General features: G+C 45.7%; 1 protein-coding gene across 1 annotated transcript in view; it reads left to right on the top strand.

Annotated features, from left to right (window-relative positions):
• Positions 1 to 19,368, top strand: part of LOC149440926 (interleukin-13 receptor subunit alpha-1-like) — a 148,231-nt gene that overhangs the window by 99,368 nt on the left and 29,495 nt on the right. Inside the window, exons 9-10 of the mRNA XM_089657958.1 lie at positions 11,529 to 11,625; positions 13,174 to 13,237. Of these exons, the coding sequence (XP_089514084.1) occupies positions 11,529 to 11,625; positions 13,174 to 13,237 (161 nt within the window). The remainder of the gene's footprint in view (positions 1 to 11,528; positions 11,626 to 13,173; positions 13,238 to 19,368) is intronic.

Here is a 19,368-nt window from a genome sequence, read left to right as displayed (position 1 = left end):
GAGGAGGCGGTACAGGGGCCCATGGCAGATTAGGGGCCTGGCAGCAGCTATGGGAGGCCCGTAATCTGCCAGCACCCTATGACAAAAAATTTAACACACCAGCAGTGTGAGACCTGAAAGTGGCACATGGCAGAGTGTGGCGATGGAGACAGCAGCAATGGGAGGCCGTACAGGGACCCATGAGAGACTGTGGACCTGGCAGCAGCATGAGGAGGCGGTACAGGGGCCCATGGCAGATTAGGGGCCTGGCAGCAGCTATGGGAGGCCCGTAATCTGCCAGCACCCTATGACAAAAAATTTAACACACCAGCAGTGTGAGGAGACCTGAAAGTGGCACATGTTTGGGGCATGATTCATGGCGGATTTAGTCAGTTGTGTCAGGAACTGGTGGTTTGAAATCCAGACTAATCCACGCCTGATTCATTTTCACAAACGTGAGTCTCTCCACACTTTGGGTGGACAGTCGTGTCCTCCGCGGAGTTACAATACCTCCTGCCGCATTAAACACGCGCTCCGATGCCACGCTACTGGCCGGGCATGACAGCCTTTCAAGGGCAAATTCAGCTAGTTGGGGCCAAAGGTCAAGTTTCGTTGCCCAGTAGTCAAGGGGATTGTCTACCTCGGTTGGCAGGGTACTGTCCAAGTAGACCCAAGCCTGTTGTTTGAGGTCCTGCTCCAGGTCCACCTGATGCTGCTGCTGCTGCGGCTGGTTAGTAGTTTCCTCACTGCGCTGGTGAAGAAAGCTACTCATCATCGACTGCAGACTGAGGCAGCCGCTGCTGGTGGAGCTGCCACTGCTCCTACCACCCCACCCCTCCCCTGCTGCCATGGCAGCGGAACGCGAGCGCACAGGGCCCACAGTGTCTGAGGATGGACGTTGGCGCACAAAGGCAGAGACCAACTGACTACATAGGTGGTTTTTATAGTACGTTATTTTGGCCTCCCTCTCAGCAGGTGTGAAAAAGGCCACCATTTTTGAACGGTAGCGAGGGTCCAACAAGGTGGACAGCCAAAAGTCATCCCTCTGTCTGATGGTTATTATTCGGCTGTCGCTACGCAAGCAAGCGAGCATGCTATGGGCCATTTGTGCCAAGGAATGCGAGGGACTACCTGCCTCCATCTCCACAGCATACTGCCACGGTGCGTCTGGGTCCTCTGTCTCCTCCTCCTCCTCTACCAGATGCTCCTGCTCCTCCACTCCTGTCCGCTGAGTGGAAAAACCACCCATTTCACTCAATAATTCCTGAGCACAAATGTCCTCCTCTACCTCCTCCTCTTCTTCCTGTCCTGCCCCCACAGGGGTCATGTGGCGTTGAGATCTGTGCGCCACGTCTACCGCACCTGACCAGCCATTGTTAACAGCATTTGTTCCAGGACGTGCAACAGAGGAATGACGTCGTTCATCCCATAGTCCTGCCGACTCACGAATAGCGTGGCCTCCTCAAAGGGCCTGAGCAAGCGGCAGGTGTCACGCATGAGCTGCCAATGGCTGACATCGAAGTTACACAGGGGAGTACCTTTATCCGCTTGTAACATCAGGAAATCGGTGATGGCCTTTCGCTGTTCGTGAAGGCGGTCTAACATGTGTAGGGTTGAATTCCACCTTGTTGCAACGTCGCAGATCAGGCGATGCTGTGGAATTCCGTTCTGCCGCTGCAGCTCAAGGAGGGTGTGCTTTGCGGTGTAGGAATGGCTGAAATGCATGCAAAGTTTACGTGACATTTTAAGGATGTCTTGCAGTGGGATGGTGGATTTTAGGAACCGCTTGACAACCATATTGAACACGTGAGCCATGCATGGCGCATGGCACAACCTTCCTTGACGCAGAGCAGACACCATGTTCTTTCCGTTGTCGGTCAACATGGTTCCGATTTTCAGTTTGCGCTGAGACAGCCATCTGTCGATTTCTCTGTTCATTACACTCAGAAGTTCCTCCCCTGTGTGACTACGTTCGCCAAGGCATACCAGGTGCAGCACAGCGTGACACCGTTGCGCCCTGCACATGTGATATGCCGGTCGGGTAATGGGACTTGGCACGGGGGTGGCGGCTGAGGACACGGCGGAAGAAGAGGTGGTAGAGGCGGACATCTTTTGTGGACCAAGGACGTGCAAACGTGGAGGCAAAAGCGGCGTGACTTGTCCAAGTTGCTGGTGCGGCTGTGACGGCACCACGTTCACCCAGTGGGCCGTAAATGACATGTACTGTCCCTGACCGTAGTTACAGCTCCACACGTCGGCGCTGCCGTGCACTTTGGCAGAGACCGACATGCTCAAAGACTGGCCCACCATCTCTTCTACATGTGAATGCAGGGCTGGCACTGCCTTTTTGGCGAAGAAATGACGGCTTGGCACTCTCCACCACGGCGCGGCACAAGCCATCATTTCTCGGAAAGGTGCTGAGTCCACCACTTGGAAAGGGAGGGACTGCAGCACCAGCAACTTGGACAGGAGGACGTTCAGCTTTTGCACCGTCGGGTGCGTGCTCGCAAACTGTTGTCTCTTGGAAACGGATTCCAAGAAAGACTGCTGACGGAATCCGTGAAGAGGAGTAGCAGGAGAAGGAGCATCTGAACGAGCGGAAGATGCCAACGAGCGACAACTCCCCTCAGCAGAGGTGTTGGAGCCTTGACTGGCTGATAGAGGGCGATTGACGTCGGGTGACGGAGCAAGTAACGGAGCGGGTGATGGAGCGGGGGCTGGGGCAGGCAGAACCGCCGTATCTTTATCACGGTTTTCCCAGGCCACCAAATGGCGATGCTGCATATGCTGACGCAACGCTGTAGTCCCAACATGGGCCCCCTGGCCACGCTTGACTTTCTGGCCACATAGTCGACATACGGCTACGTTTACTTCCTCGGGCGGCTTGACGAAAAATTGCCACACCGCCGAGTAGGAAACTTTGCCCCCGATACTCCTCACTGGCTGACTGCTGCTTCCTCCGTGCACACCGGCACCACTACTGGCCGTGGTGGTAGGCTGCAGTGGAGCTGGTGCTCTACTCCGTGGCCGTTTGCCTCCACTGACACTGCTGCGACCTTGCTGCCTCCTGGGCAACACACCGACTGTTTTGCTCGCTGCCAAGCTGCCACCCTCTTCTCCTGATGATGCGGAAGCAATAGCCTGATGACGACGAGGCTGCCAAGTGCGATCAGCCTCATCATCATCAATTAGGGTCTCCGCCTCACTACTAGCCCCCTCGGCTGCGTGTGGGTCAGGAGACAGACCTGTCTCTAGACCGGCTACCGAGCCACTCTCCTCGCCACTACTTCTTCGCCTGGCTGCTGAAGAGGCGGATGTCTCCCCCCGTTCCTGACCGCCATCTGTTAGCTCTTCCTCACTGTACAGTGGGGCTGAGCCCACAGCATGCGATACTTCGCTTGGTGAGGGAACACCAAAGGACAGGGGCAGGTAGAGGACACGTGATTTCAGTGGGCTTGCTCTCGGGCCATGCCAACTAACGGTTGTGTCTGACGTACCCACCGACCGTTGGCTGTAGGTGTCAGAGGTGACCTGGGAAGAGGAAGACGACCGAGCCAACCAATCGATGACGGCAGGGTTGTCGGTGGAGACACGACCGCTGGATGACACCGGGAGCACTGGCCTCTGGCTGTGACTAGTGCTGCCTCGACCCCTTCCTCTGCTGCCACGTCTGCTCGCTCCTAAAACATTGCCTCCTCTGCCACTCCTCTGCATGTTGTCTGACATACTCTTTAATTAAACGATTCTGTGTCCCTGAGTAACAATTCTGTGTCTGTCCCTGAGTAACAATTCTGTGTCCCTGAGTAACAATTCTGTGTCCCTGAGTAACAATTCTGTGTCCCTGAGTAACAATTCTGTGTCCCTCAGTAACAATTCTGTGTCCCTCAGTAACAATTCTGTGTCCCTGAGTAACAATTCTGTGTCTGTCCCCGAGTAACAATTCTGTGGCCCTAAGTAACGTTTCTGTGGCCCTAAGTAACGTTTCTGTGGCCCTAAGTAATGGTTCTGTGTCCCTCAGTAACAATTCTGTGTCTGTCCCTGAGTAACAATTCTGTGTCCCTAAGTAACGTTTCTGTGGCCCTAAGTAACGTTTCTGTGGCCCTCAGTAACAATTCTGTCTGTCCCTAAGTAACAATTCTGTGTCTGTCCCTAAGTAATGTTTCTGTGGCCCTAAGTAACGTTTCTGTGGCCCTAAGTAACGATTCTGTGGCCCTAAGTAACGTTTCTGTGGCCCTAAGTAACGTTTCTGTGGCCCTAAGTAACGGTTCTGTGGCCCTCAGTAACGGTTCTGTGGCCCTCAGTAACAATTCTGTGTCTGTCCCTGAGTACCGATTCTGTGGCCCTAAGTAACGATTCTGTGGCCCTAAGTAACGTTTCTGTGGCCCTAAGTAACGTTTCTGTGGCCCTAAGTAACGGTTCTGTGTCCCTCAGTAACAATTCTGTGTCCCTCAGTAACAATTCTGTGTCTGTCCCTGAGTAACATTTCTGTGTCCCTAAGTAACATTTCTGTGGCCCTCAGTAACAATTCTGTGGCCCTCAGTAACAATTTTGTGTCTGTCCCTGAGTAACAATTCTGTGTCCCTAAGTAACGTTTCTGTGGCCCTAAGTAACGGTTCTGTGGCCCTCAGTAACAAATCTGTGTCCCTCAGTAACAATTCTGTGTCTGTCCCTGAGTAACAATTCTGTGTCCCTAAGTAACGTTTCTGTGGCCCTAAGTAACAGTTCTGTGGCCCTCAGTAACAATTCTGTGTCTCTCAGTAACAATTCTGTGTCTGTCCCTGAGTAACAATTCTGTGGCCCTAAGTAACGTTTCTGTGGCCCTAAGTAACGGTTCTGTGTCCCTAAGTAACGGTTCTGTGTCCCTCAGTAACAATTCTGTGTCCCTTAGTAACAATTCTGTGTCCCTGAGTAACAATTCTGTGTCCCTGAGTAACAATTCTGTGTCCCTCAGTAACAATTCTGTGTCCCTCAGTAACAATTCTTTGTCCCTGAGTAACAATTCTGTGTCTGTCCCTGAGTAACAATTCTGTGTCCCTGAGTAACAATTCTGTGTCTGTCCCTGAGTAACAATTCTGTGTCTGTCCCTGAGTAACAATTCTGTGTCTGTCCCTGAGTAACAATTCTGTGTCCCTGAGTAACAATTCTGTGTCCCTCAGTAACAATTCTGTGTCCCTCAGTAACAATTCTGTGTCCCTCAGTAACAATTCTGTGTCCCTCAGTAACAATTCTGTGTCTGTCCCTGAGTAACAATTCTGTGTCTGTCCCTGAGTAACAATTCTGTGTCCCTCAGTAACAATTCTGTGTCCCTCAGTAACAATTCTGTGTCCCTGAGTAACAATTCTGTGTCTGTCCCTGAGTAACAATTCTGTGTCCCTCAGTAACAATTCTGTATCCCTCAGTAACAATTCTGTGTCTGTCCCTGAGTAACAATTCTGTGTCCCTAAGTAACGTTTCTGTGTCCCTAAGTAACAATTCTGTGGCCCTAAGTAACGTTTCTGTAGCCCTAAGTAATGTTTCTGTGGCCCTAAGTAACGTTTCTGTGGCCCTAAGTAACGGTTCTGTGTCCCTCAGTAACAATTCTGTGTCCCTCAGTAACAATTCTGTGTCTGTCCCTGAGTAACAATTCTGTGTTCCTAAGTAACGTTTCTGTGGCCCTAAGTAACAGTTCTGTGGCCCTCAGTAACAATTCTGTGTCCCTCAGTAACAATTCTGTGTCTGTCCCTAAGTAACAATTCTGTGGCCCTAAGTAACGGTTCTGTGGCCCTAAGTAACGGTTCTGTGGCCCTAAGTAACGGTTCTGTGGCCCTAAGTAACGGTTCTGTGGCCCTTAGTAACAATTCTGTGTCCCTCAGTAACAATTCTGTGTCTGTCCCTAAGTAACAATTCTGTGACTCTAACATTTCTGTGGCCCTAAGTAACGATTCTGTGGCCCTCAGTAACAATTCTGTGGCCCTAAGTAACGGTTCTGTGTCCCGGAGTAACAATTCTGTGTCCCTAAGTAACGTTTCTGTGGCCCTAAGTAACGGTTCTGTGGCCCTAAGTAACGGTTCTGTGGCCCTAAGTAACGGTTCTGTGGCCCTCAGTAACAATTCTGTGTCTGTCCCTAAGTAACAATTCTGTGACCCTAAGTAACGGTTCTGTGGCCCTCAGTAACAAATCTGTGTCCCTCAGTAACAATTCTGTGTCTGTCCCTGAGTAACAATTCTGTGTCCCTAAGTAACGTTTCTGTGGCCCTAAGTAACAGTTCTGTGGCCCTCAGTAACAATTCTGTGTCCCTCAGTAACAATTCTGTGTCCCTCAGTAACAATTCTGTGTCCCTCAGTAACAATTCTGTGTCTGTCCCTAAGTAACAATTCTGTGGCCCTAAGTAACGTTTCTGTGGCCCTAAGTAACGTTTCTGTGGCCCTAAGTAACGATTCTGTGTCCCTCAGTAACAATTCTGTGTCCCTGAGTAACAATTCTGTGTCTGTCCCTGAGTAACAATTCTGTGTCTGTCCCTGAGTAACAATTCTGTGTCTGTCCCTGAGTAACAATTCTGTGTCCCCGAGTAACAATTCTGTGTCCCCGAGTAACAATTCTGTGTCCCCGAGTAACAATTCTGTGTCCCCGAGTAACAATTCTGTGTCTGTCCCTGAGTAACAATTCTGTGTCTGTCCCTGAGTAACAATTCTGTGTCTGTCCCTGAGTAACAATTCTGTGTCCCTGAGTAACAATTCTGTGTCCCTCAGTAACAATTCTGCGTCTGTCCCTGAGTAACAATTCTGTGTCCCTCAGTAACAATTCTGTGTCCCTCAGTAACAATTCTGTGTCCCTCAGTAACAATTCTGTGTCCCTCAGTAACAATTCTGTGTCCCTCAGTAACAATTCTGTGTCTGTCCCTAAGTAACAATTCTGTGGCCCTAAGTAACGTTTCTGTGGCCCTAAGTAACGGTTCTGTGTCCCTCAGTAACAATTCTGTGTCCCTGAGTAACAATTCTGTGTCCCTGAGTAACAATTCTGTGTCCCTGAGTAACAATTCTGTGTCTGTCCCTGAGTAACAATTCTGTGTCTGTCCCTGAGTAACAATTCTGTGTCTGTCCCTGAGTAACAATTCTGTGTCCCCGAGTAACAATTCTGTGTCCCCGAGTAACAATTCTGTGTCCCCGAGTAACAATTCTGTGTCTGTCCCTGAGTAACAATTCTGTGTCTGTCCCTGAGTAACAATTCTGTGTCTGTCCCTGAGTAACAATTCTGTGTCTGTCCCTGAGTAACAATTCTGTGTCCCTGAGTAACAATTCTGTGTCCCTGAGTAACAATTCTGTGTCCCTCAGTAACAATTCTGCGTCTGTCCCTGAGTAACAATTCTGTGTCCCTCAGTAACAATTCTGTGTCCCTCAGTAACAATTCTGTGTCCCTCAGTAACAATTCTGTGTCTGTCCCTGAGTAACAATTCTGTGTCCCTCAGTAACAATTCTGTGTCCCTCAGTAACAATTCTGTGTCCCTCAGTAACAATTCTGTGTCCCTGAGTAACAATTCTGTGTCCCTCAGTAACAATTCTGTGTCCCTCAGTAACAATTCTGTGTCCCTGAGTAACAATTCTGTGTCTGTCCCTGAGTAACAATTCTGTGTCTGTCCCTGAGTAACAATTCTGTGGCCCTAAGTAACGTTTCTGTGACCCTAAGTAACGTTTCTGTGGCCCTAAGTAACGGTTCTGTGTCCCTAAGTAACGGTTCTGTGGCCCTCAGTAACAATTCTGTGTCCCTCAGTAACAATTCTGTGGCCCTCAGTAACAATTCTGTGGCCCTCAGTAACAATTCTGTGTCTGTCCCTAAGTAACAATTCTGTGACCCTAAGTAACGTTTCTGTGGCCCTAAGTATCGATTCTGTGGCCCTAAGTAACGTTTCTGTGGCCCTAAGTAACGTTTCTGTGTCCCTAAGTAACGTTTCTGTAGCCCTAAGTAACGTTTCTGTGGCCCTAAGTAACGGTTCTGTGGCCCTAAGTAACGGTTCTGTGTCCCTCAGTAACAATTCTGTATCCCTCAGTAACAATTCTGTGTCTGTCCCTGAGTAACAATTCTGTGTCCCTAAGTAACGTTTCTGTGGCCCTAAGTAACGATTCTGTGGCCCTAAGTAACGTTTCTGTAGCCCTAAGTAACGTTTCTGTGGCCCTAAGTAACGTTTCTGTGGCCCTAAGTAACGTTTCTGTGGCCCTAAGTAACGGTTCTGTGTCCCTCAGTAACAATTCTGTGTCCCTCAGTAACAATTCTGTGTCTGTCCCTGAGTAACAATTCTGTGTTCCTAAGTAACGTTTCTGTGGCCCTCAGTAACAGTTCTGTGGCCCTCAGTAACAATTCTGTGTCCCTCAGTAACAATTCTGTGTCTGTCCCTAAGTAACAATTCTGTGGCCCTAAGTAACGTTTCTGTGGCCCTAAGTAACGGTTCTGTGTCCCTCAGTAACAATTCTGTGTCCCTCAGTAACAATTCTGTGTCTGTCCCTAAGTAACAATTCTGTGTCCCTAAGTAACGTTTCTGTGGCCCTAAGTAACGTTTCTGTGGCCCTAAGTAACGGTTCTGTGGCCCTAAGTAACGGTTCTGTGGCCCTCAGTAACAATTCTGTGTCCCTCAGTAACAATTCTGTGTCTGTCCCTAAGTAACGTTTCTGTGGCCCTAAGTAACGATTCTGTGGCCCTAAGTAACGGTTCTGTGGCCCTAAGTAACGGTTCTGTGGCCCTAAGTAACGGTTCTGTGGCCCTAAGTAACGTTTCTGTGGCCCTAAGTAACGTTTCTGTGGCCCTAAGTAACGTTTCTGTGTCCCTAACTAACGTTTCTGTGTCCCTAACTCTCTCCCTCAATACAGCCAGGTCTGCCTCTGTTGAATGACTGGAGGCAAATGGAGAATTCTAAAATGGCCGCCATTTATAGCTCGACCATTACACAGTGCTGGCTGGCTGGCTGCTGATTGGCTAATGCGATCACATGTCATGAATGAATGCATTATGGGTCAGCGCGCCTTGTCTGCGCGCCTTCCCAGACATCCCCGCTCCGTCGCCACACATGTCGCCGCCATTTTAGGAAAAATTTCGATTCGCGCATCCGAAGTCTGCTAATTTTCCTAATATTCGAAACGAATTCCACTTCGCCTAGTTCGATTCGCTCATCTCTAGATATAATACGTACCTCATTTGTTGCTCTGGCAAACTGTGACTCTCACCTATTCTCCTCGATGCTCTGAGATATGGCTGGGCCCTTGCCATCCTCACTTACAATGAAGGACTTTTGGTCCTGCCTGTACTTGATGACATCAGCATGCAGCTACTGGCTGGAGAGCATTGGAGCAGAGGCTTCAGAGGACCAGTTGCACGGATGGAGGGATCCTTTTGCAGCACAGAAGAGTTTTATAGCTTATTCATCTACCCCTAGATGTAGTCAGGCAGGAAAAGGAAATTACCCTTGCAGTGAAAAAGTACATTAAAAAGTCTGTAGTCTATGGGAACAGAGAAGATTCCAAGATTTCAGAGTCTCTGGTCTCTCAAGAACTAAGATTGTTGGCAGATGCTCTCCTTCGATGGTCGAAAAGAAAGCTCCATACTACTGATGCAGTATCTCTTTTCTGGTCCCAGGGGAGAGTGTTAATAGAAATGACCTGATCAACCATGTCTGGGGGTGGCTGAGGGGTTGTCAAAATGTTTTTGATTATGCGGCTGACACTCCCGCATTTACAGTTCTCGGTGCGATGTGCAGAATCGGATCGCATAGGTGTGAATACCTATGTGATCCGATTCTAGTGCGGACCAAAAAAGGGTCCTGCGCATTTTTGGTGCGGGTGCAGTGTGATTAGAGCCATACAAAATGTATGGCTCTAATCGCACTGCATACAAATCTCATGTGATTTGTACAGGAATGCGGTGCGTTTTCTGTGTGAATCACATGGGATTTACCGCACCGCTGTAGTGTGAACCTAGTCTGGCAGCTGTAAAGGTTCTACTAAGTAAGATTTATGGTCCTGCTTACCTGTTTGGAACCTATGATAATGCTAGAAGTGTCTAATGGAATTCATGGTGGGAGTGTACATGAAATACTGATTTCTACAGACTTGAAACCATCTTGTATCGCAAACTGGCAAATTTAAACAGGATAAGGGTGCCATGGTATTTCTGTTTTTGAGTGCCCAGACCTCATTACAGTCAAAAAGGGTAATCCCCCCCCCATCTGAAGTGGGTCTTTAAACTTGTTACATTGATAAATCTTATAAAAGAGCAATAAAAGCTGCCTAACAACTACTTGTATGTATGAGATAATAACTACCTGTATAGGTGCATTGATAGCTAACTGTAGGGTTAATATGCATCTGACAGTTGTCCACAGTTGTGAAATCCTTCCTTCTATGCGCTGTAATTTTTAAAGTGGTATTAAACAAAATAGCAATTATTTATTATATTGCAGCTTATCAATTCTTAGATGTGATGACTACATTAGTTTTCTTTTTTAGGCTTCCTTTCTTTAATTTTCACCTGGTGATCCAGCCAATAAATCTGTTGTTTTTTCAAGATGCCCTGCAGATGTTGCAGTTACAGTGTTGAGACAAACCATTTACCACTGACAGAGGTGCTTACAATGCTCAGATTTTATTTATGTAAAACCTTTATCGCAAAAGTAAAAACGTTTGCTTTGACTGCTTATAGAGTGTGAGCTGAAGTTTGGCTTAATTTGTTAGCGTATCCGAATCTGCTAGTATATCTACCACTCCCCTTCCCCCAGACTGACAATCAGGTGTCTCTGTTACTTTTTCTTTTAGATTGGGGGCATGCTAATTACAGGAGGTGTCTTACTGGCCAGATCACCAGATGAAAAGAGAGGGGGAGAAGGCTGAAAAAAAAATAAATCTAATTCAGCCACAACTGAATTAGATTAGATATTAGATTTATATTACATTTTTGGGTTTAATACCGCTTTAAAGTACCAGTAGACATGAAATGATGATCTCATGTCTGTGGCTTCCTTTAGCCCTAGCTCACATCTGTGTGGTCGCACAGGCTGCGATTTGCGCAGGCACAAGAGCCCATTCATTTGAATGGACTCTCGTGCCCCGGGACATGCGGGGAGGAATTCCTTGTACTATTTTGGAAATCACAGGCCCACATGGGAACCAAGGTTCCCAGTACGTTTGCAATTTCCATTAGAATTAATGGCACCCGCCTGTGGGTCCTGCATTCCTCTGTGTGGGTGGTGCGGCTGCAGGTATTTGTGTGGGTCCTGCAGCAGTACAATCAGCACAGATGTGAACCAGGGGTTACTGTTTAGGGATAAAGCTGAGCATACATGGATCAGTTTATTTTGATAGCACTATGGACTTTTCAGATTGGCAATTTTATAGAGTAAATATGTATACATGGTAAATATTACCTGTCATTAAAAAATCTGTTTTTATGGGCTCCAAATATTTAGCAGCTGATAGGTTCCAGTCCATAGGGAAATTATATTTTACAGTTGTATTTTGCTATTGCATAGCTATTAAAATGTATGTTAAGAATGATTTTTGCAGAACGCTGATATGTCTGTTATTTTCTAGGAGACAGCAGTGGGCAAAATATATCTATCCTATTACTTCTCTTAATACCAGCAGTAATTATTGTTGCAACAGTCATCCTGCTCATTTACATGAGAAGGTAATTTCCCAAGTTTATGGCAACACAGTAGATGTTCCTCTGTCTTCCTCTCTGCTTGTTTTTTCTTTTTTCAACCCCCCCCCCCCCCCTCAAACAAAAAAACCCCAAAAGAATCCTCTCTTTTAAATGCCTTGCTTTTTTTAACTCTTCTTCTCTTTATATTATTTATTCTATCTACCTTTCGTATCTATCTTTCTATCTTTATTCTCTATCTATCTATCTATCTATCTATACTAATCTATCTAAACTTTATCTATCTGTCTATCTATCTATCTATACTAATCTATCTATCTATCTATCTATCTATCTATCTATCTATCCAAACTAATCTATCTAAACTAATCTATCTAAATAAAAATATTTGTTTATCAGTAAAGTAGCGTTGCGTTTAGATCAGTGAAAAAAAAAAATCTGCGTTACTGTTCAGTTTGTTATGCGCATACACACATAAATCACGCCTTCCCCTGAAGAGTAGAGTATATTATAGCTGGACCATACTCCGGACCATAAGTACAGTATGCAAAAATCCTAATACTATTTCATTTGTTTTCCCCTTCCTAATTGTAGCAGAGTTTTATTTATATTCTACATCTACTCCCAGCTAGCTTCAGATGCAACTTTATGCGGAAAGCTTAATTAACCCCTTCCTGCAGCCGCTTGCTGACCCTTGAAGATGTTCAAAACGCCTGACGGCTGTGACCGCTGTGATTGGCAGTCACAGCAATCACATGATCGTAAAGATCCCGATCACAAGTAGAGATCGGAGGCTTTCTGTTAGCAGCCAGCTCATCACAGCATTGTTTACATTTTGGTATGCATATATGCGGTCTCTAGGCCTTAAAGCCCATCCGCCTAGACGCTGCACATAGGCGCTAAGAGGTTAAAGTCAGTCAACAAATTGATTAATATGGGCAGTTCTAATATTTCTAATATTCCTTAGAGAAGCACGGAGAATGCCATTGCTGACTTCTCATTCTGATTGCTCCTTGGCTTCATTTCCTGACCCTATGTGTTCGATACTTTGAGTTTCCAAATTACAACAGGTATAGGGATAAGGAGTTCCGACTTTTCTCCGACTTTTTTGTTCAGTCAATCAGCATTTTCAGAAGGAGCTCAGCAATGGTACCCTCTATGTTTCTCTAAGGGTTCGTTCACACTAGCTTTATTCTCTGAAAAGCAGTCCGCGATCGGATTGCTCGGATTGTTCTTTTGACAGGTGGTGAGGTGCTGTATCACTTTTTACCACCTGTTTACCCCTTTGAACCCCACAGTAGTGTACTTCAACCACGCACATTGCACGTGGTTGCAGGGCGCTTGCAGAGCAGCCCACTCACTTGAAGTGACAGGTAGTATAATTCTAAAGGGGGAGTGGTTGGAGGCTGTGTAAAGCACAGCTCATCCGTAGGGTTTTACTGTCCCCCCACCAAACAGTAGTGTGAACGAGCCCTAAAACAAGGTATTCTTTAAATAGGCTCCAAAATGTTCCACGTATTATATTTTGCTTGGCTATGACATTTTGTTTGAATATTTTTTTTCAATACTCTGTAGGTTGAAGATTTTAATTTTCCCTCGAATTCCGGACCCTGGCAAAGTGTTATCCAGTGACTTACAGGTAAATACTGGTTGTCTTAAGTTTACTCCTAACATCCTGGCAATCAATCACCCACTTGCAGCTACGGCATGCCGTATAGACCTGCCGCCTTACACACCCTCTGCTGCAAGGATGACAACATGACAGCTGTGGGAAAATAAGTAGAATAGAGACCTACATGGTGGCCAGAAAGAAAAAGAGACCAGGCTGCTCAGTGGTGCGATAGATGTGGTCCAGATGGGACTGTCACTTGGTCCGGACCTGGACCACGGTCTGCCATTTAGTGAGGTCTGCTCTAAGACATGCTCAGCTGGATATTCAATTCTGCTGTGATGAGTTTTCAATTTTTCTTCCATCTCTAACCCTTGAATTTTCATTTGAGTTTGCATCTCTGTCGCTTTCATATTCATTGGAGCATGCATCTGAGTTTTCATTTCTGCTTATTTTCTATCAAAGGAATTTTCAACTCTAGTTGCTTTTATATTTGCATAAACTTCTATTAGGTTGTCACTTAATGTTGATCTTCTGGATTAAGAGGATGCTGTGACACTAGTTGAACTGGCTCTGGAATCTGGTATCTCACAGATTGCATTGTTCTGTCCAGGTGCGGACTGACAACTCATGGGGCCCCCGGGCAATAGGGGATCATGGGGCCCCTGTGTCCTTGCCCAAACTCAAAAAAGCCTATGAAAAAGGTACCAGGGGCATGTCATGGGGCCCCCTACTGACCCCGGCCCTCGGGCAGTGCCCTAGTTTCCAAATGGTCAGTCCGCCCCTTGTTCTGTCTTATCCTTTACACCTTGCATTAAGAGATCTTTTTGCTGATTTAGGGCTGCAGTCTTCAGTCTGCTATAGATTCCTAAATATTGATGTCTCCCAAAGAAAGTTATATATTTTTCAAAAACTGACATGCATGGTGGAGATCTGTCCCATAGGTCTGACAGATTGTTGCTGTATTGTCTCCCATTATATTGTAAAGCGCTGAGCAAACTGTTGGCGCTATATCAATCCTGTATAATAATATTAAATGCTGGAGAACCCATCTCTATTAGTTTCATAGGGTGGGATTTACTAAAGCTGGAGCACTCAGAATTTGGTACAGCTGTTTGTTGTAACCAACCAGCTTCTAACTTCAGCTTGTTTCATTAAGATTTTACAACAAATTATGGAATCTGATTGGTTTCTCTGCAGAATTGTACCAAATTTTGCACTCACCAGCTTTAGTAAATAACCCCCATGGTCTTCTTTGGGCTTCTGTGTTGGTTTTATTTGATGTCTGGGTTTTACACTCTGCTTTATCTGTGGAATCTGCTCCCTGTACATCAGTGTGGTCTGAAAAGAATGATATACTTGCTTTTATTCAGCAACAAAAGAATGCACAGGGCCTTGTCTAGACTAGTGGTCTCCAAACTGTGGCCCTTGGACCGAATGCAGCCCTTTGCTTACCTTTATCTGGCCCTAGGGGCACAGTTCCTCCAAATGACACCAATTCTTGGGCATTATTCCTCCCATTGACACCATCATTAGGGCACTTTTCCTCCCACATACATGATCAATAGGGCAATATTCCTCCCACTGACACCATTGATAGGGCACTATTCCTTCCACTAACTACAATAGTGGGACATTTTCTATTCCTACTGGCCACAGCCTGCCCCCAACATCCTGAAGGACAGTAACCTGCCCTCAGTTTAGAAAGTTTAGAGACCCTTGGTCTAGACAATGTTACTTTATGCTGAAAATGGATACTGTCCCTTTAAGAAGAAGAACAGCAGTTTAGGACAGAATAGTGTAACAGTCCAATGCAGAGAAACCACTCTATACACTTTTAGATGAAATGCAAGAAGTTTGTGTGGTCATGCTCTTTCACAAGGATGGCACTAAGCTTGATTGCAGAGTATGCATATACCATATACAAATGGCTGCTGGAATTACTGCATATTCCTTTTTTTCTATTTGGTGTAATAGTTACTTATCCCTTCCTAAAACCTCTATGCTGGACAGTCTGAGGTGCAACCTAACGGCATCGGATGGACCAAAACATAATATCCCAGAGATGTTCTATTAGATTTAGGTCAGGCGAGCGTGGGGGCCATTCAGTGGTATCAATTCCTTCATCCTCCATGAAGTGCCTCTTGCCACTTTGCCACTTGAGGCCGAGCATTGTTGTGCACCAGGAGGAACCCAGGACCCACTGCACCAGCTTAGTGTCTGACAATGGGTCCAAGGATTTCATCCCGATACCTAATGGCAGTCAGGATGCCATTGTCTAGCCTGTAGAGGTCCCACCATGGATATGCCTCCCCAGACCATCACTGATCCACCATTAAACGGTCATGCTGAACGATGTTACAGGCAGCATAATGTTCTCCATGACTTCTCCAGACACTTTCACGTTTATCACATGTGCTCAGGGTGTACCTGCTCTCCTCTATGAGAAGCACAGGGCGCCAGTGGCGGACCTGCCAATTTTGGTGTTCAATGGCAAATGCCTATCGAGCTCTATGGTGCCGGGCAGTGAGCACAGGGCCCACTAGAGGATGGCAGGCCCTCAAGCCACCCTCATGAAGTCTGTTTCTGATTGGTCAGAGACATTCACACCAGTGGCCTGCTGGAGGTCATTTTGTAGGGCTCTGGCAGTACTCATCCTGTTCCTCCTTGCACAAAGGAGCAGATACCGGTCCTGCTAATAGGGTAAGGACCTTCTATGGCCCTGTCCAGCTCACCTAGAGTAACTGCTTGTCTCCTGGAATCTCCTCCATGCTCTTGAGACTGTGCTGGGAGACACAGAAAACCTTCTGGCAATGGCACGTATTGATGTGCCATCCTGGAGGAGTTGGACTGTCTGTGCAACCTCTGTAGTGTCCAGAAATAGCCTCATGCTACCAGTAGTGACACTGACCCTAGCCAAATGCAAAACTAGTGAAAAATGGTCAGAAAAGATAAGTAGGGAAAAAAATGTTAGTGCCCTCCACCTGTAAAACTATTCCTGTTTTGGGGCTTGTCTCACTGTTGCCCATCTAGTGCACCTGTTGTTAATTTCACTAACACCAAAGCAGCTGAAACTGATTAACAACCCCTTGCTACTTAACTGACCAGATCACTATCCCAGGAGTTTAATTGACTTGATGCTATACTCTGAATAAAAAGTGTTCCTTTAATTTTTCTGAGCAGTGTATATTACTGACCTTGAATATCTCCTTGATCAGCTATTACAGTTTATAAAAAATATGGTACCTACCTCTGGTAAAATGCGACACCCATTCTGCTTTCTACTTTGCCTTGCTTGGCAGTTGAATATAAACTGCAGGTTTTAAAGCATAAAGTGGAACAAAATCTAACTTGTCAAAAACTGCAAGCAGGCAGCTCTTTATTGAAGAAGAAACATGCTATGTTCTTCTGCAATAATACACACTTACCTGCCTGTTTGAAATTTTTTATTGAATGTTCACTAATGCTGCACGTGTGCAGGTTAGTGTGCCTTCCCACATAACCGCGGCTGTGCCAGAATGACTGACTCCTGTGCGAATGTTCAGGATAACTTCATTCCCCACTGGCCAATCCATTAGCCAAAAACCTGTCTCCCTGGAAGAAGATAACAGTGGCCGGTGTGGGATGAAAGGTGGAGATGAGTATATTTGGTAGAAGTTTAGTTCTACCTTAAATTAAGTTACATTTTTTTTAATCAGCACAACGGATATTACTTACATTGAATTAGAAGTGTCCCTTCTTGAAATCTTAAGTCCTCTGCCCCCCCTCCCCCCAATTACTGCTAGGAGGGTTAATACAAGCCGCTGGACCTATCCCAGGTACTCGTCAAACGTACTTTCTACACCCACCCTTTCCACCCCCCCTCCTCTATTCATAGAAGCTGTACTATTGCTTCCAGTTATGAAAATTGAATGGATGAGGCCAACCTTTCATTCACCTGCCCGTCCTCCATTCATAGATCACTTTTCATTGCTGAAAGCTTTAGTACAACATCTGTGAATGGAGGAGACAGCAAGGGCACGCATAGTAGGCACACTTGATGAGTGTGTTTGATAGGTCTAGTGGCTTGTATTAACCACCACATCAATGTATGATTACCACTACAGGGATATAGAGAGCAGAGGACTAAAGAATTCAACTAAGAGAGCAGCTACCAGCACAAGGGAAATTTCTTTTTCAATGTAAGTACCGCCATTTGTGCCAATTTGGCAAAAAAATAAACAAACTTAAAGCAGAACTAAACTCTCTCAATCAACATTAAATATTTTTAATCCCTATGCTACTAGCCTTCGTATGTAGATAAGACCGTATATCATAGTTGCTTGTTCTAAACGTTTTTGGATTTTTTTAACATATCTTCAGTTGCTTCCTGGTTTCTGGCCTAGGCCATAAATATGTCATACATCTCAGGAGTCTTCATGGGTATTTTTTTCTTTCATCTGGGGGAGGGGAGGAGAGGCTTTCCAGCTAAGCATATCCTCCTGCCTGCATGCCTGAGCTAAGGGCAGGTGGATTCCAGGAAGTAAATACTAAATGAACCATCTTCCCTTACTCAAGGTGGCCATGACTGGAAATGCTAGGGGGATGTTCTTCAAAGTGATTTCTCAACAAACGAAAGCATGGAGAAATGGATGGATGGGGTAATTTGCTTTGGATATTAAAAATGAATTAAATAGCACTTTTGGTTTGTGGTATAAAGATACAGTTTAGTTCCATTATAAGCTACAATGTTATGAAAGTCAGAACTTGTACAACCATTTTCCAGGTCTTTCTCATTGACTGGGGTGGCAGGAGGTTCTGAAAAAGGTTAGTATATAATCCCTGTGTAGTATACAGTATTATCCGGTGATCCTGTTCCCTTTTAAAGTAGCATCATTTTAGCCTACAGTAAGATGAAAGGCAAATCTGAGTTTTTTTTAATGGAAGGAAACAGCTGGTTATACTAAACATTTCACAGTAATAAAATGTTTCTTCTCTCTTCTCATCAGTCAGTGTTTGTAAACTCTCTTGAGATCATCACATGGCATTATCCACAAAGGGACTGCAGAACTTTGCTGCAGTTAGAAAAAAATGAATCACAAGTAGAGTCCAGTTACCCTCAGCTAGAACAAGAAGCTTGGCTGCTTAAAATGGAAGTAAACCCTATTTTTTATGTTTTATCTACAGGTAGGCATTTAATAGCGCTTACCTGTAGGTACTGTAAATATATGCTAAACGTGCATCTCTTAAACCAGGGGTCCTCAAACTATTTAATCAGGGGGCCGGTTCACAAGGACCTTCACACTGTAGGGTGGCCAGACTATAGTTTGAAAAAAATATGCACACCGCACCTATCTTATTTGTAGTGCAAAAATACAGGAAAAAACAATACAATATTTAAAATGTACTGGACACTGTAATGCACTGGACACCTCAATGCACTGTACACTGTTACTGTACTTTCTAACACACTGGACACCGCAATGAACTGTACTCTGTAACACTGGACACCGTAATGCACTGTACATTGTAACACACTGGACACTTCAATGCATTGTATTCTGTAATGCACTGGACTTGGTGCCTCGTGTGCTCTCCTCCTTTCCTGTTGCTCCTCTGGCTGCAGCTGGTGAAACCAGGGACTTCCAGGCTGCCACTATCTGGTTCCTTGTGGGCGAGGACCCAGTGAGCAGCCTAGTTATTTGCTGATCTGTTTTTTTTTTTTTCTGGCGGGCTGGATAAATGGCTTTGGGGAGCCGTATCCGGCCCGTGGGCCGTAGTTGGAGGACCCCTGTCTTAAACAGTATGCCGTCCATTGAGGGAGCCTTGCCATGGCCAAAACTCCTGCGCACATGCGAGAAAGTGACGTCATCGTGGCTCTGACAGTCAAATGACTGCTGCCTGCGAACCTGGAAGGAAGGCCTGGATAAAAATGGAAGCCTCTGGGAGCGCATACTAGCACATTATGCTCCTAATGTGCAGGGAGATGTTTTTTTAGATTTTTTTTTTTGCAGTTTACTACCACTATAAGGAACATACAGGGGGGGTAATGTTTGCATTCGTAGTTGTCTCCCTGCATCTCCAGAAGGTGGTAAAAGGCTGATTAAAGAGCAACCCCAGACAACAGCTAAAAGTAACCAATAAACAGGAAATTACATTAACAATAAATGAAGGATCTGTTA

The sequence above is a fragment of the Staurois parvus genome, unplaced genomic scaffold (assembly GCF_062004578.1).
Source record: "Staurois parvus isolate SC_StPar_1 unplaced genomic scaffold, SC_StPar_1.0 ptg001045l, whole genome shotgun sequence".
NCBI classification, from domain to species: domain Eukaryota; kingdom Metazoa; phylum Chordata; class Amphibia; order Anura; family Ranidae; genus Staurois; species Staurois parvus.
Note: the sequence above shows the minus strand (reverse complement) of the source record. Positions and strands in the feature narration are given on the sequence as shown.